General features: G+C 41.9%; 1 protein-coding gene across 3 annotated transcripts in view; it reads right to left on the bottom strand.

Annotated features, from left to right (window-relative positions):
• The window catches only part of CEP128 (centrosomal protein 128), a 126,577-nt gene that overhangs the window by 55,846 nt on the left and 48,755 nt on the right, over positions 1-21,976 (bottom strand). For all 3 annotated transcript variants that reach the window (XM_085858469.1, XM_085858470.1, XM_085858468.1), the window contains one exon: positions 9,144-9,818. In XM_085858469.1, coding sequence (XP_085714595.1) covers positions 9,144-9,818 — 675 coding nt within the window. The remainder of the gene's footprint in view (positions 1-9,143; positions 9,819-21,976) is intronic.

Genomic DNA, 21,976 nt, shown 5'->3' with positions numbered 1-21,976 from the left:
ATCATCAGATCATCAGGCTGCTGACAAAGCAGACCGTAGATGCAAAGAAATGAAGGAGGCCACAGACTAGACTATATAGTCAATGAAACAAAATACATTCACCATGACAGTGGCGTTAAAGACGGTGCTGTGTGTTACACAGGAAGTTTTTGTTAATTCCAAGGTGGATCTGATTGGAAATGTACAACTGTAAAATACAAGTAAACTTCCAACATTATTTGTCTTTATTTCTGGAAAATAATTAATTGCGCAAAAGAATGCTCGTAGCAGCAAAATTAAGCCAGCTGTTTTTGATGACACATAACGGTCGATGAACAGTAGAAAAGAGGTGACTTGTTATGCCAGATTTCAAAAAAAACACAAAAGCACTGACGTTTCAGGTACCGTATATACCTTTCATCAGGGGAGGAGAAGGAGATGCAATAATACCTTTTATTGTCACGTATTTATTATGAGAATGATGCCAGTCTGACAATGTGGTGCATATATCATGAATTACATTTTGGTGAGAGTCAAGGATTTGCATCAGCCATGGAGAAGTGGGGAGTGGGAAGATTGGGAGAAGCCAAAAAAGACTTGATTTTTAAAAAATGTATATTCAATGTATTGTTTGGATCAATGAGGAAAGAATGAGGAGGAAATCAAATGGAGAAGGAAGTTCTCTTTTTTTTTCCCCCCCTATAATTTTGTGCCTTTCTCTCTCCGTTATTCCTCTATCACTCGCAAGACAAGATGAAAGCGTATTCAACATCACTTCGGGTTCTGGGTTTGGAGCTTTGGCAGGTCTCCTTCAGGGCTCTCTGCTGTCGATCTCAAAGTTAAGTTTCCGGTCGTTATCTGTCCCGTTTTAACTGTTTATTTTCTAACCTGCATGTTTCTGTGTGTTCCTTGTTCGGTTTTGTTTCAAAAATCATACTATTTTGTGAGTTTTCGTTGACCTTGTCTTACCGAGTGCTTGAGGCCAACCCATCGTTCCCCTCAGTGTACGATCGTGTTTATTTGTATTTTCTCCCCATTACATTCAATTTCTATCTTCCCCACTTTCCCAATGTCCCCCATCCCTCCCAACTAAACACTATTTATTGTCTTAAATTAAAATAAAATAAAAAACCTTTCTCCTTGCACACTCACAAGTCTCGATTCTTCTTCTTCTTCTTCATCCTCGTCTTCTTCTTCCTCCTGCCGGCACACCATCTTTATTCTACTGAGCTGACCCTCTCTCGCCATTACCTTCACGATTTCTTCCGATCTACAACCTTCCATTCCCGAATCTTACCTGTTCTTCAAAAACACATCAAAAAATAATAATCTTCCTTGTATTCTTTCGATCTCTGCACCTCCTGTAACCATGTGTATCTCTCTGTCTCTCTTCCTGGTACTCTTCATCGACCCAGCAGCTTCACACTGCGTTTACCGTCCAAATTCACCACACACTTCCACGAATTTACTTCAACCTTCCCTTTTCTAAATGTTACGCAATCCTTATTTAAAATAAATAATTTCACTTTTGACGATACACCTCCCACAGCCAATTGCTTCTCCTATAACTACGTGATCTGTTTACACCCCCTGCGTTTATCGATCCAATTTCACCATTCACCTCACAATTTTTTCTCCAACACTTCCATCACCTAATCTGATGAAAACTCTCTCAAATAATAATAATAATAATAATAATAATAATAATAATAATAAAAACGATCTCTTGTAATGCTTCATCTTCCTCTTTCACACATGTGGTACTCTTTACTGTATCATAATGCACTACTCTTCTACTATTTAAACAGACTGCACTCAATTCGACCTTTCCTTCATACCTTGCCTAAAAAATCCAACTGTTACAGCATTTCTTCTCTCCATTCTCTGAATTCGCCTTTATTGCATCCCTCAGGAAATGTGTTTAATCCATAGACTCCTATAGAGAAGGACTGGAACCTCACGATCTCGGGGTTTGTAACTTGAGTCTGAAGGATGAACTTGAGTCCGGGGCTAAAATGACTTCAAGAAGGGCAAGAGACATGATCTCAGGATCCATACAGGGGTTTTTGAGGACGGCGAGTTCAATAGTGTCATTTTCAACACCACCTGAGGTCATCTTCAAGGTCAAAAGGTCATATTTCAAGGTCAAATTACTGAATTTTGGTATTTTTTGCCCGTTTTTGTGTCTAACTCAGAGGAAAACTTTTTAAATTCTATGACAAAACATGACATTGTGCACCTATTGCACCTACTTGCTGATTTATATCATCGTTAACTAATGTATGTTTTGTTTGTTTCTCTTTCAGAAACTGTCCAGCTGGTGATCTCACATGATCTTTGTGTTGTTTCCTGCTTTGGTGACAATATGCCACGTCGTTGCAGCTGCTTTGGTTGTAGAGGAAACCATGATGGGATGCCTTATGTAAAGGTCATATCCTTCCTAAAAGATCCTGAGGAGAGGGAGAGATGGATATTGGCAATGCCAAATGAGAAAGAAAGCTTGAGGTGCTTAAAGGAGATATATATTTGTGAGACATTTCAATTGTGATTGGGTGTCAGTTGTGGCAAACGACCCACAGAACCCCCATCAATATTTCCTGGAGTACCGAAATCAGCTTTGAAGCAGGTGACCTCAGCCTCACGCCTAACATCATCTTCTACATCAGAATCAAGAGCTAAGAAGATGCAGGCAGCTGATGAGGCTGCAGACAATATTCAAGATTTCGACCACTTCTGTGCTAAAATCAGCTCCTATTTTCCGGGCTTTAACATCATAAAAGACCAGGAAAACCTTTACATATCAAGAACTGATGCTACTGGACAAACTGTCAAGCAGTTCTTTCATTTCCAACAAGTTCACTCACCTTTTGGATTTCTATTCTTGAATAGAGTTGAGAAAGATGGCATTGAGGTGCCCAAACGACTTTTTCCTTTGCAGAAGAACAGCCTGCTCTCAAAATGGTCCTAGATTAGATCCATAACTGACCAGGTAAACATCTATGAATGCAAAAGCAAGGAAATTCTTCAGCTTGTAATAAGCCAGCTCTGTTGGATGACTGAGGCACACGAGCTTCCTCATTTCACCTTCCTTCTGTCGCAGCTGCATCTTATGTTCAAACCTCTTGATCGTTGCCGATTTGATACTGATACTATGATTTTCGCAACGCAGCTTCACAACATATCACCCAGTGCATACAAAATGATTCGTCGATCCAGCTTAATCATTCTACCATCAACAAAAAAAGGTAAAACAGATGCTTGCTAGTAGTCAGCAGGACTCCAACCTCAAAACCTTGTTCGACCAGCTTAAACCACAGCAGCGTTTGGTCAATTTAATGTTTGACGAGGTAAAGCTGGTTGAGACATTGCGATTTTCTGGAGGGCATGTTGTAGGATATGCTCAAAATGCAGCAGCGGGTGGTGAACACAAAATGCTTGCTTCACATGCTATGGTTGTTGAAGTTGCCTGCCATTTCGGTGGTCCACGCTATATTCTACGCATTTTGCCCTGCAAAAAAAAACTAACTGCCGATCAGCTGAAGGAACTCCTTATCGAAGCTGCATCAGCTGTAGTTGGTACTGGCGGCACTGTGATTTCTTTGATATGTGACAATTGCAATACCAACCGCAGTGTTTATTCAAAACTTGGAGGACCAGAAAGTTTCCAAGTGCTGTCAATTCAAGAGCAATCTATGTTCTTAGTGTACGACTACGTGCACATCTTCAAAAATGTTCGCAACAACTGGATTACTGTTGATGGCAAGACATTCTCATTTGTCGTAGATGGTAATGAGTACAAAGCTTACTGGAGTGATATTCAGAAGGTTTATGAGATCGACCGGGCGACTCCGATTCGCTTAACCAAGCTGACGCACACCGCTGTTTTCCCCAAGCCCCTTCAACGCCAGAGCCTACCATTGGTATGCCAAGTGCTCAATGACAAGACTGTCGCTGCTTTAAAGACCTTCAAGGATTCACTGGGCATCAGCGAAGGCACAATCATCCTCACCCAGATAATGAGTGAGTGGTTCAAGATGATGAATGTGAAAGACCGTTTCTCAGCTATCCATCTAGGCGACGAATCCAGACAGCCTTGGACAGCAGACTGTACAAGTTTCACTTGGCTGGAGCAGGCCTGCCAAATTATATCTACCAGCGCATGGCAAGGAGGTGGTGGTCGTAAGCTGAAGCTAACTCAGCAAACTGCTGAAGCCTTCACTGTGTCCACACGTAATAATGTGGATGCTGCCAAATTGCTTCTGGCAGAGAAAGACTTTGACTACGTTCTTCCTGCTATATTTGCAGATGAAGCCTTGGAAAAGTTTTTCAGCCAAGCCAGGCAAAGAAGCGGTGGAAACTTCAACATTAACGTAGTTGACATTATGGCTGCAGCTAAAATTGTAAATTTGCAAATACTCATTAAGCATGACATTATGCCCGAATCTAGTTCTCGTGTGATTGATTGCGACAAGAACTGTACAACTTCCATAAATCCAGATGAGCGAAGTGAACTCATTGACGAGATTACTCCTCAAGACACTCAGGATCTCTTGGGGTCTGACGATGCCCTTAAGCATAAAGTAGTTTATTTGGCCGGACACCTTGTTCATAAATATGGCGATAGCACTAGTATGGAGGAGATCATTGATGATGAAGATGGTAACGAGGTGTCATCTGAGTTTCTAGATAATTTGAATAGAGGTGGATTGAGTGTGCCGACGATGTCAACCGTCTTTTTTGTAAATAATGCCTATAATTTGTATGACAAGACTAAAATGCGTTGCCGATTTCATTTTGCTGAGCTGTTATCCTCTGTAGATGCACCTTTAGCTAGTAGTAATGCTGCATGTACTACTTTAGCTAACATTCTATTGAAAGCTCATGTCCTCAATGTAAGTGACAAAGAAAAAGCTTTGGGATGCCTCAGGTGGCAAGAAAAGCTCTGCAACTAGTGATAGACATAGACATAGTTGTAATAGGCATAGTGTTGTGACATGCATATAATGTTTATGTAATATGATATATGACAATAAATATCAAAGTTTGACAGCTCCACACACTTGCATATTATTGCAATCAGCCATCTCTCACCGTTTATGAGTTAGACACAAAAACGGGGAAAAAATACCAAAATTCAGTAATTTGACCTTGAAATATGACCTTTTGATCTTGAAGATGACCTCAAGTGGTGTTGAAAATGACACTATTGAACTCGCCGTCCTGAAAAACCCCTATATGGATCCTGCGATCGTGTCTCTCGCCCTTCTAGAAGTCATTTTAGCCCCGGACTCAAGTTAATCCTTCAGACTCAAGTTACAAACCCCGAGCATGGGAGGTTCCAGTCCTTCTCTATAAGAGTCTATGGTTAAATCACATCTCTGACCGAAAACTTTTTAAAACCCCAATTTCCTATGAATGTTCGCTTTCCATCAACCATTCTTTTTTTCCATTTTCATTACCAACTCACCCCTCTCACCCCTCACTCTCAAAGCAACCATCACACTCTTCTCCCTCCAAGCCTCCCTCCCACCTCTCTCAAAAACTCCCCCCCCCTCACCTTTCTCGCACCATTCACCCCCCCTTACTCATTCTTCTCAAAGTTTCCCCCCCTCTCTTCCACAAAGCTGCCTCCTTCCACTGCCCTCTCACCTCCATCTCTTCACTCCACCTCCTCAAATCCTCAACTGCCTTCTTCCGCTCTCTTATCCCCCTCTTCCCCAGCACCAAAGAGCCTTTTTCTTCCTCATCCGGCCCCCTCCCTGAGCTATTCTGCAATCCCCCAAACTCTTTCAACAACCCTCCTTATCTCCCCCCCCCGCTCGTCCCTTCTCCTACCCTCCTCCTCCCCTCCCACCCACTGCATCCAAAGCCTCCTCCCCTCCCTCTTCATTAACAGTGTGGACCTCAAATATCCGGGGTCTTCGCTCAAACCTTTCAGATCTTTCCATACAGGTTGCCACTGACAAACCAGACATAATCTGCCTCACAGAAACTTTCCGCCCCCAAGACGTGTCTGACTCCGAAGTATCTCTCCCTGGTTACTCCCTCCTCCGGTATGACAGACCTGAGCCTCGTCCTGGTGGAGGAGTTGCTCTCTTCATCAAAGTCTCCATTCTTCACTCTCCATGCACTGTCCTCACTCCCCCACACCCCCAGGAATACCTCTGGCTACGGCTTCCCCTCCACTCACACCTCATGTTTATATGTGTACTGTACCGTCCACCAAACAGTGATGACTCCATCTACACCTCACTATCCGAAAACATGGACCAACTTCTATATTCTCATCCAAACTCTCTCTTCCTCATATGTGGCAACTTCAGTTGTCATCATGCCAGTTGGCTAGGTGTGGGTACCTCTCTCACCTGTCATGGCACTTCAGCAATAGCTTTCTGCGACTCATTGGGACTGACTCAATCGGTCAACTTCCCTACCCGGATCTTGGGTAACCTGTTTTCACCAATGGTATTCCATCTCTTCTAGATCTGGTTTTGACAAATTTCCCTGACAATATCTGCTGCTCTTCCTCCGCTCCAATCGGTTCTTCTGACCACGTCCTTGTCAAAGTGGACATCTCTCTGGCTATTATCAGAGAACCACCTCACCGCCGTTGAGTCTGGCATTTCACTCAAGCCAACTGGCAGGGTCTCCAAGGAGCCATCAAACTTATCGACTGGTCTCCTCTCGCTACTTTCTCCAACATCAACTCATCCTTGGAATTCTTTCAAAGAAACTTGCTCTCTCTCATGCACAGATTTATCCCCTCTCGTCTTCAGTTGTCCTACCCTTCCTCCCACCCTTGGTTTACTGAAGCTTGTGGCGAGGCAGTTTTCCTGAAACAACTTGCCTTTGCCTCATGGAAAGCAAACCCAACTGAGGGTAATCTCAGTTCCTTCCATAAAGCTCAGAACAAATGTGTATCTACCCTCAGGAGAGCCAGAAAACGTCTTTCTAAGCTCAAGTCTGAACTTTCAAACCTCTCGAATTCCTCAAAATCCTGGTGGCATCTAATCAAATGTTTTTGGTGTATGTTCCCCCTCCATCCCCTCCCTTATCTCAAATGGACGCACTGCTGATAGCATGCCTAAACTCGGTGTTTGCAGCTAAATCTTATGTCCAAAACCCATCGCTTTCTCTACCTACCTAACCCAGTCGCACCCAACTGTCCCTGGACTCTGTGTCCGTTTCTCCTGACAAGGTGGAGAGCTTGCTGTCAAACCTCGACTCAGATTCTGAAACCGGTCCAGACGGCATCAGCCCACGTGTCATAAAAACCTGCTCTTGTGCTCTTGCTCACCCTCTCATTTGCTCAACTCAAGGTCATCTGCCATCTTCTTGGAAATCAGCAAACATTACTGCCCTGTATAAAAAAGGTGCAAAAACAGATCCCTGCAACTACAGACCAATCATCCTTCTCCCAATCATCAGCAAGGTTATGGAACCCATCATCGCTACAGACATTAAATCCTTCCTCTTCTCCATTGGCTTGATTTCCGATCATCAATTTGGTTTCAGACCAGGTCACTCGACCCTGGATATGTTGCTTCTGCTCTCCCAACAATAGATGGAGGTCCTCAATGCCAGACAGGAAATCCGAGCCATATCCCTGGACATATCACGTGCTTTTGACACGGTCTGGAAACCTGCCCTTCTCAACAAACTCTCTTCCTATGGTATCCAAGGCCATCTTCACTCATGGCTCGCAGACTTCCTCTCCTGTCGCAGTCAACGTGTGGCCCGAAATGGAGTTCTTTTATCCACTCTTCCTGTCCAGGCTGGAGTTCCTCAAGGTAGCGTTCTGGGCCCTGTTCTTTTTTCTGGTTTTCATCAATGATCTCTCTGACTCTCTGGAAAATCCTCGATATCTCTTTGCTGATGACTCCACCCTCTGCCGTACCATCGGTCATCCCTCAGACCGGCAAGTAGCAGCTTCTTCGCTCACTGCAGATCTGGATAAAATCACAAACTGGTCCAACACGTGGAACATGTCTTTCAATCCGGACAAATCTCACATTCTCACTATGTCTCTCTGAAAGGACCGTTTAGAAAACCCCCCATCCACTTTCTCAACAATCCTCTGGAAGAAGTCCTTTCTTTCAAGCTTCTGGGTCTCACGATCTGCCATGACCTTTCCTGGGAAAGCCACATTTCAAACCTCGCCTCCAAAACCAGTCGCCGACTGGGAATCCTCCGTCGTGCAAAGTCCTTCCTCGGCCCACCTGAGCTCCTGACCACTTACAAAGCTTTCGTCCGCAGCTTGATGGAGTACTGCTCTCCCCTTTGGGCTGGTGCTCCTGCCTCCCACCTTTCTCGGCTTCATGCTGTGGAAACCAAGGCATTTCGGATCGTTGGCATCTGCCGCAATGAGGCTGAGTCTTTGGGTCTCTCACTCAATCACCGCAGGCTGGACGGCCATCTTTCTGTCTTCTACCGTTTCCTCTCCAGCCTCGCCCCCCCCCCCCCCCACGCTCTCTCTGCGATTTGTCCCCACCACATTTCCGCAGGGCTCTCAAGGTCCGCCAACAACTCCCTTCTGGTAAAACTACCAAAATCACGAATCACTGTTCACCTTCACTCTTTTATTCCTCTTTTTCCCTGCCTTTGGGATAAACTCCCTCACTCTATTCAATCCCATTCTTCCCTCCAGGCGTTCAAACAGCTGTTCCCCACCACCTCTTCTCATCCCCCATCCAAATCCTCGATCTTTTCTATCCCCGATAATCCACCCAAGCCCACCTCCTTCAAATTCCCTGCTTTCCTTCCCGAAAGTCCCTGTAATGTCCATCTTGTATTCCCCATGTTCCCTGCCCCATCCCTCTCCCTTCCACAGATCTACTAATGTCTCTGTTCCCCACTGTTTTGTCCTTCCCACTCCCGCCCCTCTTGTCTCATGCCCCTCTTGCTGTGCATTGTGTATTAGCTCTCACACGAGCCTCGACAAGGTATACAAAAAAAAAAATCTTCTCTGCTCTGTCTGTTACAACATTCACACAATGATTCTAATTCTCACAGTTCTAGATCTCACCGCTTCAGAACTGGAGAATATGTGATTACCAAAATTATTTAATGCTAATTTATGAAAACATTCAGTGAAGCAAATGTAGGCACATTCTTATAGCTTTAAAGAGATTTTAGCTTTAAAGAGATTAGTTTAGTTAGCATACCTTAAGAGCTTGAACAGTATCTTCCAAAGAAGGTTTTTCAGATAAGGTACGATTAATCAAGTTCTGTGCCTTCTCTTCTTGTTGCCTTATCATCTTGCCTGTGGAATACTGCCCATCAGTTTCTTTTTGCTCTTGGAACTGGCGTTCCTTTTCAAGTTGAATCATCAGCTTCGTCACTTCTTCCTTCAGACGGCAAGTCTCCTTACGAGCAAAAGTAACCTTACCTTCTGCTTCCTCGGCACGACGTTTTGTGATATCTATAATTTTAGCAAGTTCATCATTCTTGCAGCGATGCTCCAACTCTAGCCGGGTCACTTCATCCTGCAACTTTTGACGTTCAGCTTCAAGACAAACAATTTTACTTTCACAATGACCCAAAATAAGATCTTGCTTCCTGGTACTCTTCCGCAAGTCTCGCATCTCAATATCAAGCTCTTCAGCTCGTTTGAAGGTCATCTGCAGTGCAAACTCAAGCCGCTGTCCTTCTTCGTTTTGAGTCTTTCGCCATGTTGCTGCTAGCGCCAACTCCTGTCGCAGAGTTTCAGCTTGCTGAGCTGCAGCACCGAGTTGAGAACGTGCTGCTTCAGCATCTCTGGCATTTTGCCCACTGAGCTCCTCAGCTGCCAGGCAACGTGTCTTCCATTGGCGAAGTGCTGCCCGGGCCTTCATCTTCAGCTGGTGAAGTCATAGCAAGCAAAATTACACCCTTCCAAAATTAAGATGCATATAAATCATCGTTCTTTTGTTTCAACAACAGACAATTTATGACAAACATGTATTTAAAGGTCCACAGAATCAGAAAATCATGCTTGGTTTAATGAATAGATATGGCTTCTCTTAACACTTAATAGTTATTTTCTTGAATAAATAAAAGGAGGAATGTAATATTTTTTGGTGTCCTTTTAGGTTCCATTGGCCCTGTGCCCCAAAAAGCGGCGATGTGATTACATCAAATATCATGCGATTCACCACGTCATCTTGAGGATACTTTTGCTGCGGGACTTGTGTTTACTTATGGTGTCCATATGCTCTGACCTCTGTAAAAGTACTGAGAATGCCAGCTAGATGTATTGTTGTTAGTTGTAGCAATACAACCAAAGATGGTGTGAGTGTGCATGTTTTCTCAAAAGATCCAGCTGTAATGAAAATATGGACATCCAAGGTAAAACTGACCAGACGAAAGTGATGTGGCCCAACTGCTTCAAGCGTCATTTGCAGCGCCCATTTTGAAGATAATTTGAATGACACCGGCCTGTATTCCCAGCTTGGGATGAGTAAATTGAAGCGATTGAAAGCCGATGCGATCCCCACGAAGACGAGAGATAATTATAATCTAACAGAGAAGAAGAAAAAGGACAGAACAGCTACAGAAAAGCACGAGAAACTGAGGTTAAGTAGCGTTTTTATTTTTTACTTAGCCTTTCTACTTAGCATCGGCCATGATCACCACAACTCTAGTAATCAATCAGTAACTTTCTATGTTACGTACATAACATATGTGCAGGTAAAGCTATATCAGACATACATGCATGCATACATACAGGTACAGCCATATCAGACATACGTACAACCGTAGGCAGGGCTAAGAGTAATATACATGTAGCATCTATGTGCCAAGCAGATAGATCATCTGCAGAAACGGAGAAAACTATGAAATGATGTTTAATCTCCGTTATTATGGCGCATAGTTTGACAGCAACAATCAACGTTCACATTGTAATGCCTGTTATTTGCGGATGCGTACTCAGCCACACTGGCATGGGCCGGGAATGTATGTCAGGTACGAACGTTTCAGGCTACAGAAACACTGATGCATGACGATATATGTACGATCTCGAAAGGGCCTACAAGTGAGAAACTGCAACAATTATTGTCTGACTTCTACTTTTGAGTTTTGTCACCTATGATTTACCAGCATATTACCCAGGGTGATAGGGTGATTGCATCCCCCCCCACCAAAACCACACACACATAATTTTACTATGAGGAAACTTACACATGCAATTCTGACAACTCCTCATAAAAAACCTCACCCATCCCTTCCCAAATCTATCCTATCTTTACTCTTCCCCATCCCCCTCCACCCCATCCAACCCCAAGTCCTCATCTTCTCTTCCCAACCTTAAGGCATTGATCCCCACCTTGCAATCAAACCTTCAAATCCTCCATGTCGCCCTTCCCACTGAAAGTCTGAACCCCCCCCCCTCCAATCTTCCAAAAAGCTGTCCCAGCTTTACTCTCACCCTCCTTCCACCCCCTCCCCTATTTCTTACCTTAATTCCATGATGCTATTTATCCCATTGTTTTTTTTCAGTTACCGCAAACTATACTTCAAAATGAAAAGGCGGTACAATGTACCATCAACAAGACCAGGTAGCAGTCGGGAAATCCCTGTAGTAACGTCATCGGACATCGATCCCTGTAATGAATCACTCGGAGTGATGTGATCGTTTCCAAATATGTTAAATTGATTTTTTTTTACCTCTGCCACTGAAAGTGAAGGAGGTTATGTTTTCACCCCTCCCTGTCTGTTTGATTGTTTGTTTGTTTGTTTGTTTGTCTGTTTGTTTGTGTGCAGGATATCTCAAAAAGTTGTGGACGGATCCGGATGAAATTTGGTGGACAGGTTCGGTGTGTGTGACAAGGACAAACTGATTCGATTTTGGTGAAGATACAGATCCAGATCCGACTACTATAATTTTTTTTAATGATTCTTCACCATTGAGAGAAAGGGCCAAACACGATATATAGCATAATATTTCAAAAATGTATTGTGCCCGATATGTTCTTGTGGATCAGGTGTTGCGTGGCAGAGGTGTGCACTCTACCGAGTGCCCTTCCAGTTAACCTCCGCCATCGAAGATGGATGGAGGTTACTGTTTTCACCCCTGTCTGTTTGTTTGTTTGTTTGTGAACAGTATTACAGAAAAAAGTCCTGGACGGATTTCGACGAAACTTGGTGGGGGGATTAGGTATGGTCCAAGGATCATGCCATTAGATTTTGGACTTGGTCCAAAAAAAAAAAAACTTCGAAAATTTTGCAATTTTTTTCAAAAAAATTCGATTTTATTAGAAAAATATTTGAATTTTTTTATTTTATTTTTTTTATTTTTTGCATTTCTACATGTTTTAAGTAATTTCCCAACCCCCAAAAAAAAATTTGTTAGAGAAAAAAAAAACAAATTTTGAAACTTTTTTTTCAAAAAAATTTCGATTTTATTTTTTTGGCATTTCTACATCCGCGTCGATCTCGTTTAGTTTATTCAATCGTAGTTCAGTTGAGTCTGATCCGTTTTTACCTACAATGAATAGGATATCAGGTTCACTTAAGTCACCCAGCAGTATTGGCGGCGGAGGTTTTGCACTCGACCTAGTGCTCCCCCTCTAGTTTGCAAATGAGATTGTGTCTTCGAGTTGGAATCGCATTGATGGAATTTAAATAAAGCAATCAGTGGGATACAAAACATAAACTGTTCAGCCTGGCAGAGTTATGCACTCTACCGAGTGCCGTTGTGGTTACTACAATAATTACAGAGAAGTGTTACATCAAAATACCACGAAACTCTACATTTACCACATTCTAACTATATGATTTACTACTTTACCAGCTGTTATTGCCCAGCCTTTCTTCAACGTCATCCTGATTGTTGTGAATGCCAGATATTTCATGCATGATGTCATCCCCAATTACCACCTTGGGTTCATACATGTATGGTCTGACAGCACCTACTAAATAATGATTTTGACGATCGTCGTAATCTGAGGCTCTTGATCAGAAAAATATTTGTCACATTCACTTTCTGACAAGTCTGAAGTGAGTTGTGCGGCCGTTATCCATTCCGTTCTGACAAATCTTTCCCTCGATTACTTAACAGAGACGACATAATGACCATGACAGTGTTGTGGAATTTTCAGGGTAGGCTTTTTTAACTGTAACACCTAAAAAATATATTAGAATTAAAAACCATGTTCAGTTCTTTGTTTATGACTTAAAAATCAATATCATAAACCTGGTGTTGACTTAGTGGTTAGGGTGGCTGGCTTAGGATTTTAGGGTCCTGCGTTGGAGCCCCTGTTATCCATTGAATTAACACCAGGTGGGTTGACTCAGCATCTCATCCTTCCGAGGTCGGCAAAATGAGTACCAGTGTATTGGTAATCGGGGCATTGCATTAGCCGGATAGCCGTGCCCTCAGTCAATGATGCTACCCGCAGCCTGGTGCTTCATACGAAGGAGGAGGAGGAGGAGGAGGATCAATATAATCACATCCAAACAAAAAAAAATTCTTATTCTGTGGACCTTTAACCAATTTTATTTGCTACATACTGTTGTTGCAGTTGTATTGTTCTAAAGACCATCCAATCAGAGAGTTTTGTTAAGTCATGTGTGTTAGCAACATTTCTGTAATTTAATTGACACATTCAAAAACAGCACTAATACCAACAACATGGCAGAGGCATAAACAACAGCAACATTGTGAGGAGATATGTCGATTGGAAATATAAAACAGGCAGGGGGTAGATGGAGGGAGTAAAGGTTATCCATTTCATTCCACTTCGAAGCGTCAAGACCCACACAGACAAATAAGATGGGTAAAGGACAAAGGTATAATGCAAATCCAGCTCAATGTTGACAGTGTTACAAGGACTATATTTGTTTATTTAAAAGGTAAGCATGATATTCATGGTAAGCAACATTTTATGGATTAGGGCACCTAATGCAGCTTTTACTGCTGTGCCATTCTCCTTTGTGCAGACTGTTTTCCAGCCTAAACTCCCTTTTTATTCTTTTTTTTTGTATACATTGTCGAGGCTCGTCTGAAATTCATGTTTTTCCTTACATTTATCCTTCGGGGCATAATTGTATTCATTAAGATTTAACAATGCCATTTGCTTAGTCTTAAAGCAGTGAAAATTTGTGCTCCTTATGGTTATCAACTTTCAAGGAAAATTTAACAGTGAAAAAGATTGTAAAACATAATGCCAGCAGCCAGAGGTATTAAATAAATCAGAAACTACAGGAAAAAAATACATTTTGTGCAAGCATACCACTTTAGAATCCAATAAGAAATTACTGAGATGTAATTTATTTCCTTGTTGTCATCTCCTTTTCTGCACCTTCAATTTCACTGGATGTAACAATTCCATCCCACTCATTATCTTCATTCAGCAACTTCTGAAAATGTTTCCCCACCCCCTCCCCTTTTTCAATTTCCTCCTCCCTAATGACAAGCTTTCCATCATTTATTTTCAAACGCTCTATTGCTTTTTCAATATTCCTGTCCCCCATAATTTGCTTTCCTATCCTAAAAACCCGATTCCTTCCATGAAGAATTTAGTCAAGTCTGCTGGCAATAGTTGGTGGACATTAAAAAATCCCACAGTATCCTTCATGAGGAGTAGGTGAGCTATTGCCAGCACCATGAACAAATTCAAAATTCCTGCCCTCGCTGGTTCTCGCTGGAGATAGGCTCGCTGGTTCACAAGTCTGTGGTAGCTGCTTGACGCAGTTTTCTGAGAAAAAGTTTTAGGTTAGACTTTCCTCAGGAGTTAAAAAAAAAACCTACTTGATTTCCCTCTCATATGAATGCTAAATAAGTGGGTGGGTTATGCTGGACGACCAATCACGAAGCAGTGTTTCAGAGTCTCGTGCACAGCATCCAATCAGACCTGAAGGTTAACCGACCAATGGTGGTGTTAATGGCAGTATTGTGGTGAGTTTATCCACAATCAGCAATTATCACATGTCAGTGGGTCCAGCCTCTTCTCTCCATAGGTCATGGCGCAGTAATGCAGTGTAAGCCTGTTGTAATGCTACCGTTTTATTCATGCTACCTGTTGTAATGCTATATATATATGTATATATATATATATATATATATATATATATATATATATGTATATATATATATATATATATATGTATATATATATGTATATATATATATATATTTATATATATGTGTATATATATATATATATGTATATATATATATATATGTATATATATATATATATATATATATATATATATATATATATATATATATATATTTCCTCAAGGAAGAGAAGGAGATGGGGAAGGCGAGTCCGGAGGCAGTGGGAGAGGGGGAAGGGTAGAAGTGTGGAGGTGAGAGTTGGAACTCTGAATGTTGGGACGATGACTGGCAAAGGGCGAGAGTTGGCTGATATGATGGAGAGAAGAAAGGTGGACATACTGTGTGTACAAGAGACCAAGTGGATGGGGAGTAAGGCGAGGAGCATTGGAGGTGGTTTCAAACTGTTCTACCATGGTGTGGATGGGCGGAGAAATGGTGTCGGGATAATCCTGAAGGAAGATCATGTCAAGAGGGTATTGGAGGTGAGGAGGGTGTCTGACCGAGTGATGAGTGTGAAGTTGGAAATTGAAGGGGTGATGATGAATGTCATCAGTGCATATGCCCCACATATGGGGTGTGAGATGGAATATAAAGAAGATTTCTGGAGTGAGTTAGATGAAGTGGTGGAGAGTGTATCCAAGGATGAAAGAGTGGTGATTGGAGCAGATTTCAATGGTCATGTTGGGGAAGGTAATAAAGAGGATGAGGAGGTGATGGGGAGGTACGGTCTCAACAAGAGAAATGTGGAAGGGCAAATGGTGGTAGAGTTTGCAAAAAGAATGGAAATGGCAGTGGTAAACACGTATTTCAAGAAGAAGGAGGAACACAGGGTGACATACAAGAGTGGAGGAAAGTGCACACAGGTGGATTACATCTTAAGTAGGAGATGCAACCTGAAAGAGATTAGTGACTGTAAGGTTGTGGCAGGGGAGAGTGTAGCTCGACAGCATCGATTGGTGGTCTGTAGGATGACTTTCGAGGTGAGGTTGAGGAAGAGAGTGAGGGCTGAACCAAGGACCAGATGGTGGAAGCTGAAGGAGGAAGACTGTTGCGTGAAATTTAGGGAGGAGGTGAAACAGGCGCTGGATGGTGGTAAAGATGGGTGGGATGATTGGGCAACGACAGCAGAAGTTGTGAGGGAGATAGCTCGGAAGGTACTTGGTGTGACATCTGGACAGAGGAAGGAAGATAAGGAGACTTGGTGGTGGAATGAGGAAGTACAGGAAAGTATAAGGAAGAAGGGGTTGGCTAAAAAGAAGTGGGATAGTCAGAGAGATGAAGAAAGTCGGCAGGAGTATAAGGAGTGGCGTCGAAAAGCAAAAAGAGAGGTGGCAAAGGCCAAGGAAAAGGCATATGACGAGCTGTATGAGAAGCTGGATACAAAAGAAGGGGAAAAGGATTTATACCGATTGGCAAGACAGAGGGACCGAGCTGGGAAGGATGTGCTGCAGGTTCGGGTGATAAAGGACGCAAATGGGAATGTGCTGACGAGCGAGGAGAGTGTGTTGAGAAGGTGGATGGAGTACTTTGAGGAGCTGATGAATGAAGAAAATGAGAGAGAGAGAAGGTTGGAAGAGGTGGAGATAGTGAATCTGGAAGTGGGGTGGATCAGTAAGGATGAAGTGAGGACTGCTATGAAGAAGATGAAAAGTGGAAAGGCGGTTGGCCCAGATGGTATACCAGTGGAGGCATGGAAGTGCTTAGGAGAGATGGCAGTGGGGTTGTTAACCAGATTGTTTAATAAAGTCTTGGAAAGTGAGAGGATGCCGGAGGAGTGGAGATTAAGTGTACTGATTCCGATTTTCAAGAATAAGGGTGATGTGCAGAGCTGTGGAAATTACAGAGGGATAAAGTTGTTAAGCCACACTATGAAGTTGTGGGAAAGAGTAGTGGAAGCTCGGTTGAGAGGAGAGGTGACGATCTGTGAGCAGCAATATGGGTTTATGCCAGGAAAGAGCACCACTGATGCGATGTTTGCTTTGAGAATGTTGATGGAGAAGTATAGGGAAGGCCAGAAGGAGTTACATTGTGTGTTTGTGGATTTAGAGAAAGCTTATGATAGGGTGCCAAGAGAGGAGTTGTGGCATTGTATGAGGAAGTCGGGAGTGGTGGAGAAGTATGTGAGGATCGTGCAGGATATGTATGAGGACAGTGTGACAGCGGTGAGGTGTGCGGTAGGAATGACGGACCGGTTTAAGGTTAAAGTGGGATTGCACCAAGGATCGACTCTGAGCCCTTTCCTGTTTGCAATGGTGATGGACAGGTTGACGGACGAGATCAGACTGGAGTCTCCATGGACCATGATGTTCGCGGATGACATCATGATCTGTAGGGAGAGTAGGGAGCAGGCTGAATCGAGCCTTGAGAGGTGGAGGTACGCACTGGAGAGAAGGGGAATGTTAGTCAGTAGGAGTAAGACGGAGTACATGTGCGTAAATGAGAGGGAGGGTGGTGGTATGGTGCAGTTGCAAGGAGTTGAGGTGGGGAAGGTGGATTGGTTTAAATACTTGGGATCAACTGTCCAAAGTAACGGAGAGTGTGGGAGAGAAGTGAAAAGAGAGTGCAGGCAGGATGGAGTGGGTGGAGAAGAGTTGCAGGAGTGATTTGTGACAGAAGGGTAGCTGCAAGAGTGAAGGGGAAAGTATACAAGACGGTAGTGAGACCAGCTATGTTGTATGGTTTGGAGGCGGTGGCGCTAACAAAAAGACAGGAAGCAGAGCTGGAGGTGGCAGAGTTAAAGATGCTACGATTCTCGTTGGGAGTGACGAGGATGGATAGGATAAGAAATGAGTGTATTAGAGGGACAGCGCAGGTAGGACGGTTTGGAGACAAAGTGAGAGAGGCGAGATTGAGATGGTTTGGACATGTGCACAGGAGGGAAACGGAGTATATCGGGAGAAGGATGTTGAAGATGGAGCCGCCAGGCAGGAGGAGAAGAGGAAGGCCAAAGAAGAGGTTCATGGATGCGGTGAGGGCGGACATGCGGGTGGTTGGAGTGTCAATGGAAGATGTGGAGGATAGAGCAAAATGGAGACAGTTGGTCCGCTGTGGCGACCCCTAGCGGGAGCAAGCCGAAAGAGGAAGAAGATATGTAGATATATATATATATATATATATATATATATATATATATATATATATATATATATATGTATATATATATATATATATAGATATATATATATATATATATATATATATATATATATATATATATATATATATATATATGTATATATATATATATATATATATATATATATATATATATATATATATATATATATATATATATATATATATATATATATATGTATATATATATATATAGATATATATATATGTATATATATATATATATATATCTATATATATATATATATATATATATATATATATATATATATATATATATATATATATATATATATATATATATATATATATATATATATATATATATATATATATATATATATATATATATATATATATATATATATATATATATATATATATATATATATATATATATATATATATATATATATATATATATATATATATATATATATATATATATATATATATATATATATATATATATATATATATATATATATATATATATATATATATATATATATATATATATATATATATATATATATATATATATATATATATATATATATATATATATATATATATATATATATATATATATATATATATATATATATATATATATATATATATATATATATATATATATATATATATATATATATATATATATATATATATATATATATATATATATATATATATATATATATATATATATATATATATATATATATATATATATATATATATATATATATATATATATATATATATATATATATATATATATATATATATATATATATATATGTATATATGTATATATATATATATATGTATATATATATATATATATATATATATATATATATATGTATATATGTATATATATATATATATGTATATATATATATATATATATATATATATGTATATATATATATATATATATATATATATGTATATATATATATATATATATATATATATATATATGTATATATATATATATATATATATATGTATATATATATATATATGTATATATATATATATATATATATATATATATATATATGTATATATATATATATATATATATGATTGGGGTAATAGCCTGGTGTTGGCGCAGTGGTTAGGGCAGCGGCTTGAGATCCAAAAGGTCCTGAGTTCAAGCCCCATTGGGCCACTGAATTAATACACCAGGGGGTTGACTCAGCCTGTCATCCTTCCGAGGTTGGCGAAATGAGTACCAGTGTACTGGGCCGGTGTATACCCCGGTTAAAATAGGTGTACCATATCCCTGTGTCGTAAGAGGCGACCAGGGTTACGTCAGCAAGGGCATCCGGTGTAAAACATGTGCCAAATCACTTTGCGGATCATACGGATGATGCGCTGTGGCGACCCCTAACGGGAGCAGCCGAAAGAAGAAGAAGAAGATAAGATTGGGGCAGTTGGGATAACACAATTTTAAAGAGGAAGAAGGCGCTTCCAACCAAAAGTAAAAACTCCATCGACTCCAGCAATTTGAGCAAAAATGTGAGAGCAGACCTGGTCTCAGGGCAACGTTTCACCGGCTTCACAGCCGGCTTCATCAGGCACAATATACCTTGTGTGCCTGATGAAGCCGGTCTTGTGTGACACAACAGACTTATTAAATATAATATAAAATATATATATACATATATATTATATACTGTTGTAATAGAGTGACTACATCGTCTCCCCCACCAAGTTTCTTGGTGAGGAGGGTGTATGATATGGATGAACACCCAGCAGGATGAAGAAAAAAAACCTGTCAAAGGGCAGAGGAGCTCCTTGTGAGCCAACGGCCATCCATATCTAGTGCCCAACTGTGTCTGCGGACGTCCTCCTGCAGTTGGGTTACTTCTTATTAGGAGGTTGGTGGCAGGATTTGCACTCCGGCCACCGTAAAACCCTTCATTCCCAAAACATTTCAGAAGCATAAAAAAAAAATCTGAAAACCCACTCCGTGGGAGTACCTCCTGTGCAGCTTCCCTTCGCAGGGCAGCTCACCGGATGACGGGATTGAGGCAAAGCCTTCGGGACCCCAATCTTTGATGATAGGAGGGAAAACATGGGGTAACATTCCTGGATCAGATTGCGGGAGAGTGTATCGGGGTGGTACTGAGATGTCATCCACCAGACGGCGGTATCCTTGGGTTAACCTGAGGCGGTCCCTTCAGGTGGGTGCCTGGTATGTCCTATCCCTAAGAGAGCACGATCACCTATCTCTGTTATCAACTGAGCTCAAGCGTTTGGACATCGGTATTGCAGCATTCTCTGAGGTTCGGAGACCGAATTGCGGTGAGATCACAGTGGGTGGTTACACCTACTATTGGTCTGGTCGTTCTGATGGTTAGCATGCCCAAGGAGTTGCTGTAGCTGTGTCCAATAAACTGACTAATGATAATTGAGGTAACACCGGTAAACGAGCATATTGTGAGACTAAGGATTCGTCATTCCTTTGGTGTCATTTCCCTGGTCTCTGTATATGCTCCAACTGAGGTGAGTGATCTCACCAGTGAAGGACACATTCTATGCCATGCGCGAGTCTGTGGTTGATCATTGCCCCAGACGAGATTTCAATGCATCAACTGGAACTGATAGGGATGGTTACGAGACGTGTGTTGGTCCCCATGGGTCTGGAACTGTGAACCTGAATAGCACTAAGTTCCTTGACTTTGCAAGAAGTCATGGACTTATGGTGGCTGGTTCATGGTTTCAGCACCCAGAAGCTCATCGCTGGACTTGGTATTCCAACACTGGCGGTGTGGCAAGGGAGATTGACCATGTGCTCGTTGATAGTCACTGGAGGATGATCCAGAACTGCAGGGCCTACCGGAGTGCTCGGTTCCTCAATATTGACCACTGGCTTGTTGTAGCAACGCTTAAGTTGCACCTTAAATCCAGGAGAATGGTACCATCACAGCCAAGGCTGGATGTTGGCAAGCTCAAGAATGAGAGGGTAGCTGAGGAGTTTGTGAACAGGTTGAGTGGAGATTTGGAGGGTCTGGGTGCTTTGGGGGATCCTTAAGAGTTATGGAGTGCCTTCAAGACCACCATCCTTGATGTTGCTGGTGGATGTTTTGGAACTCACAGGAGAGCGACGAACGATTTTGTCTCTCAAGGGATACTGGATACCATTGCCCAGAGTCGCAGGGCCAGGCTGAATGGCAGAGTTGAGCTGTTCAGGGAGCTGAGACGTAAAACTGTATGTGCACTGAGGTGGACAAGGACGCCTATGTGCGAGGAATCTGTGAGGGCATAGAGCATCACTTGTGGTCAAGTGATTCTCATCCTGCTTATTGCAGAATTCATGCATTGCATTCGTCCAAGCCCATCGGGGTGTGCTGCAGTTAGAGCAGAGAAGGTGGGCTCTTGACAGAGGAGTCCGAAGTGAAGGCCCGCTAGGTCGGTTACTTTGAGCGGTTGTACCAGGCTGATCCACCAGCTGTCGAGTTGGACGTCGGGGGTGTTACAATCCCGATTGCTGACCCTCCAATCAACTGTGGTCCGCCTTCGTTTGTGGAAACACAGGCTGTGGTGGACGGGTTGAAATGGGGTAAAGCTCCAGGGATCTGTGGCATCCATGCTGAACTTCTCAAGGCTTGTGAACATGCTGCACTCGTGTCGTTGCATGCAGTTCTGTGCTCTGCCTCGAACACAGACATCATCCCAACTGACTGGAAGAGGGGCCTTGTTGTCCCTCTCTGGAAAAGGAAGGGTGATCGCCAAGACTGCAACAACGACCGAGGGGTGACTCTGCTTTAAGTGACGGGCAAGGTCTTTGCTCAGATAATT

Source organism: Eptatretus burgeri, chromosome 15 (assembly GCF_056783735.1).
Source record: "Eptatretus burgeri isolate ZD-2024b chromosome 15, Ebu_testis_v1, whole genome shotgun sequence".
Classification (NCBI taxonomy): domain Eukaryota; kingdom Metazoa; phylum Chordata; class Myxini; order Myxiniformes; family Myxinidae; genus Eptatretus; species Eptatretus burgeri.
Note: the sequence above shows the minus strand (reverse complement) of the source record. Positions and strands in the feature narration are given on the sequence as shown.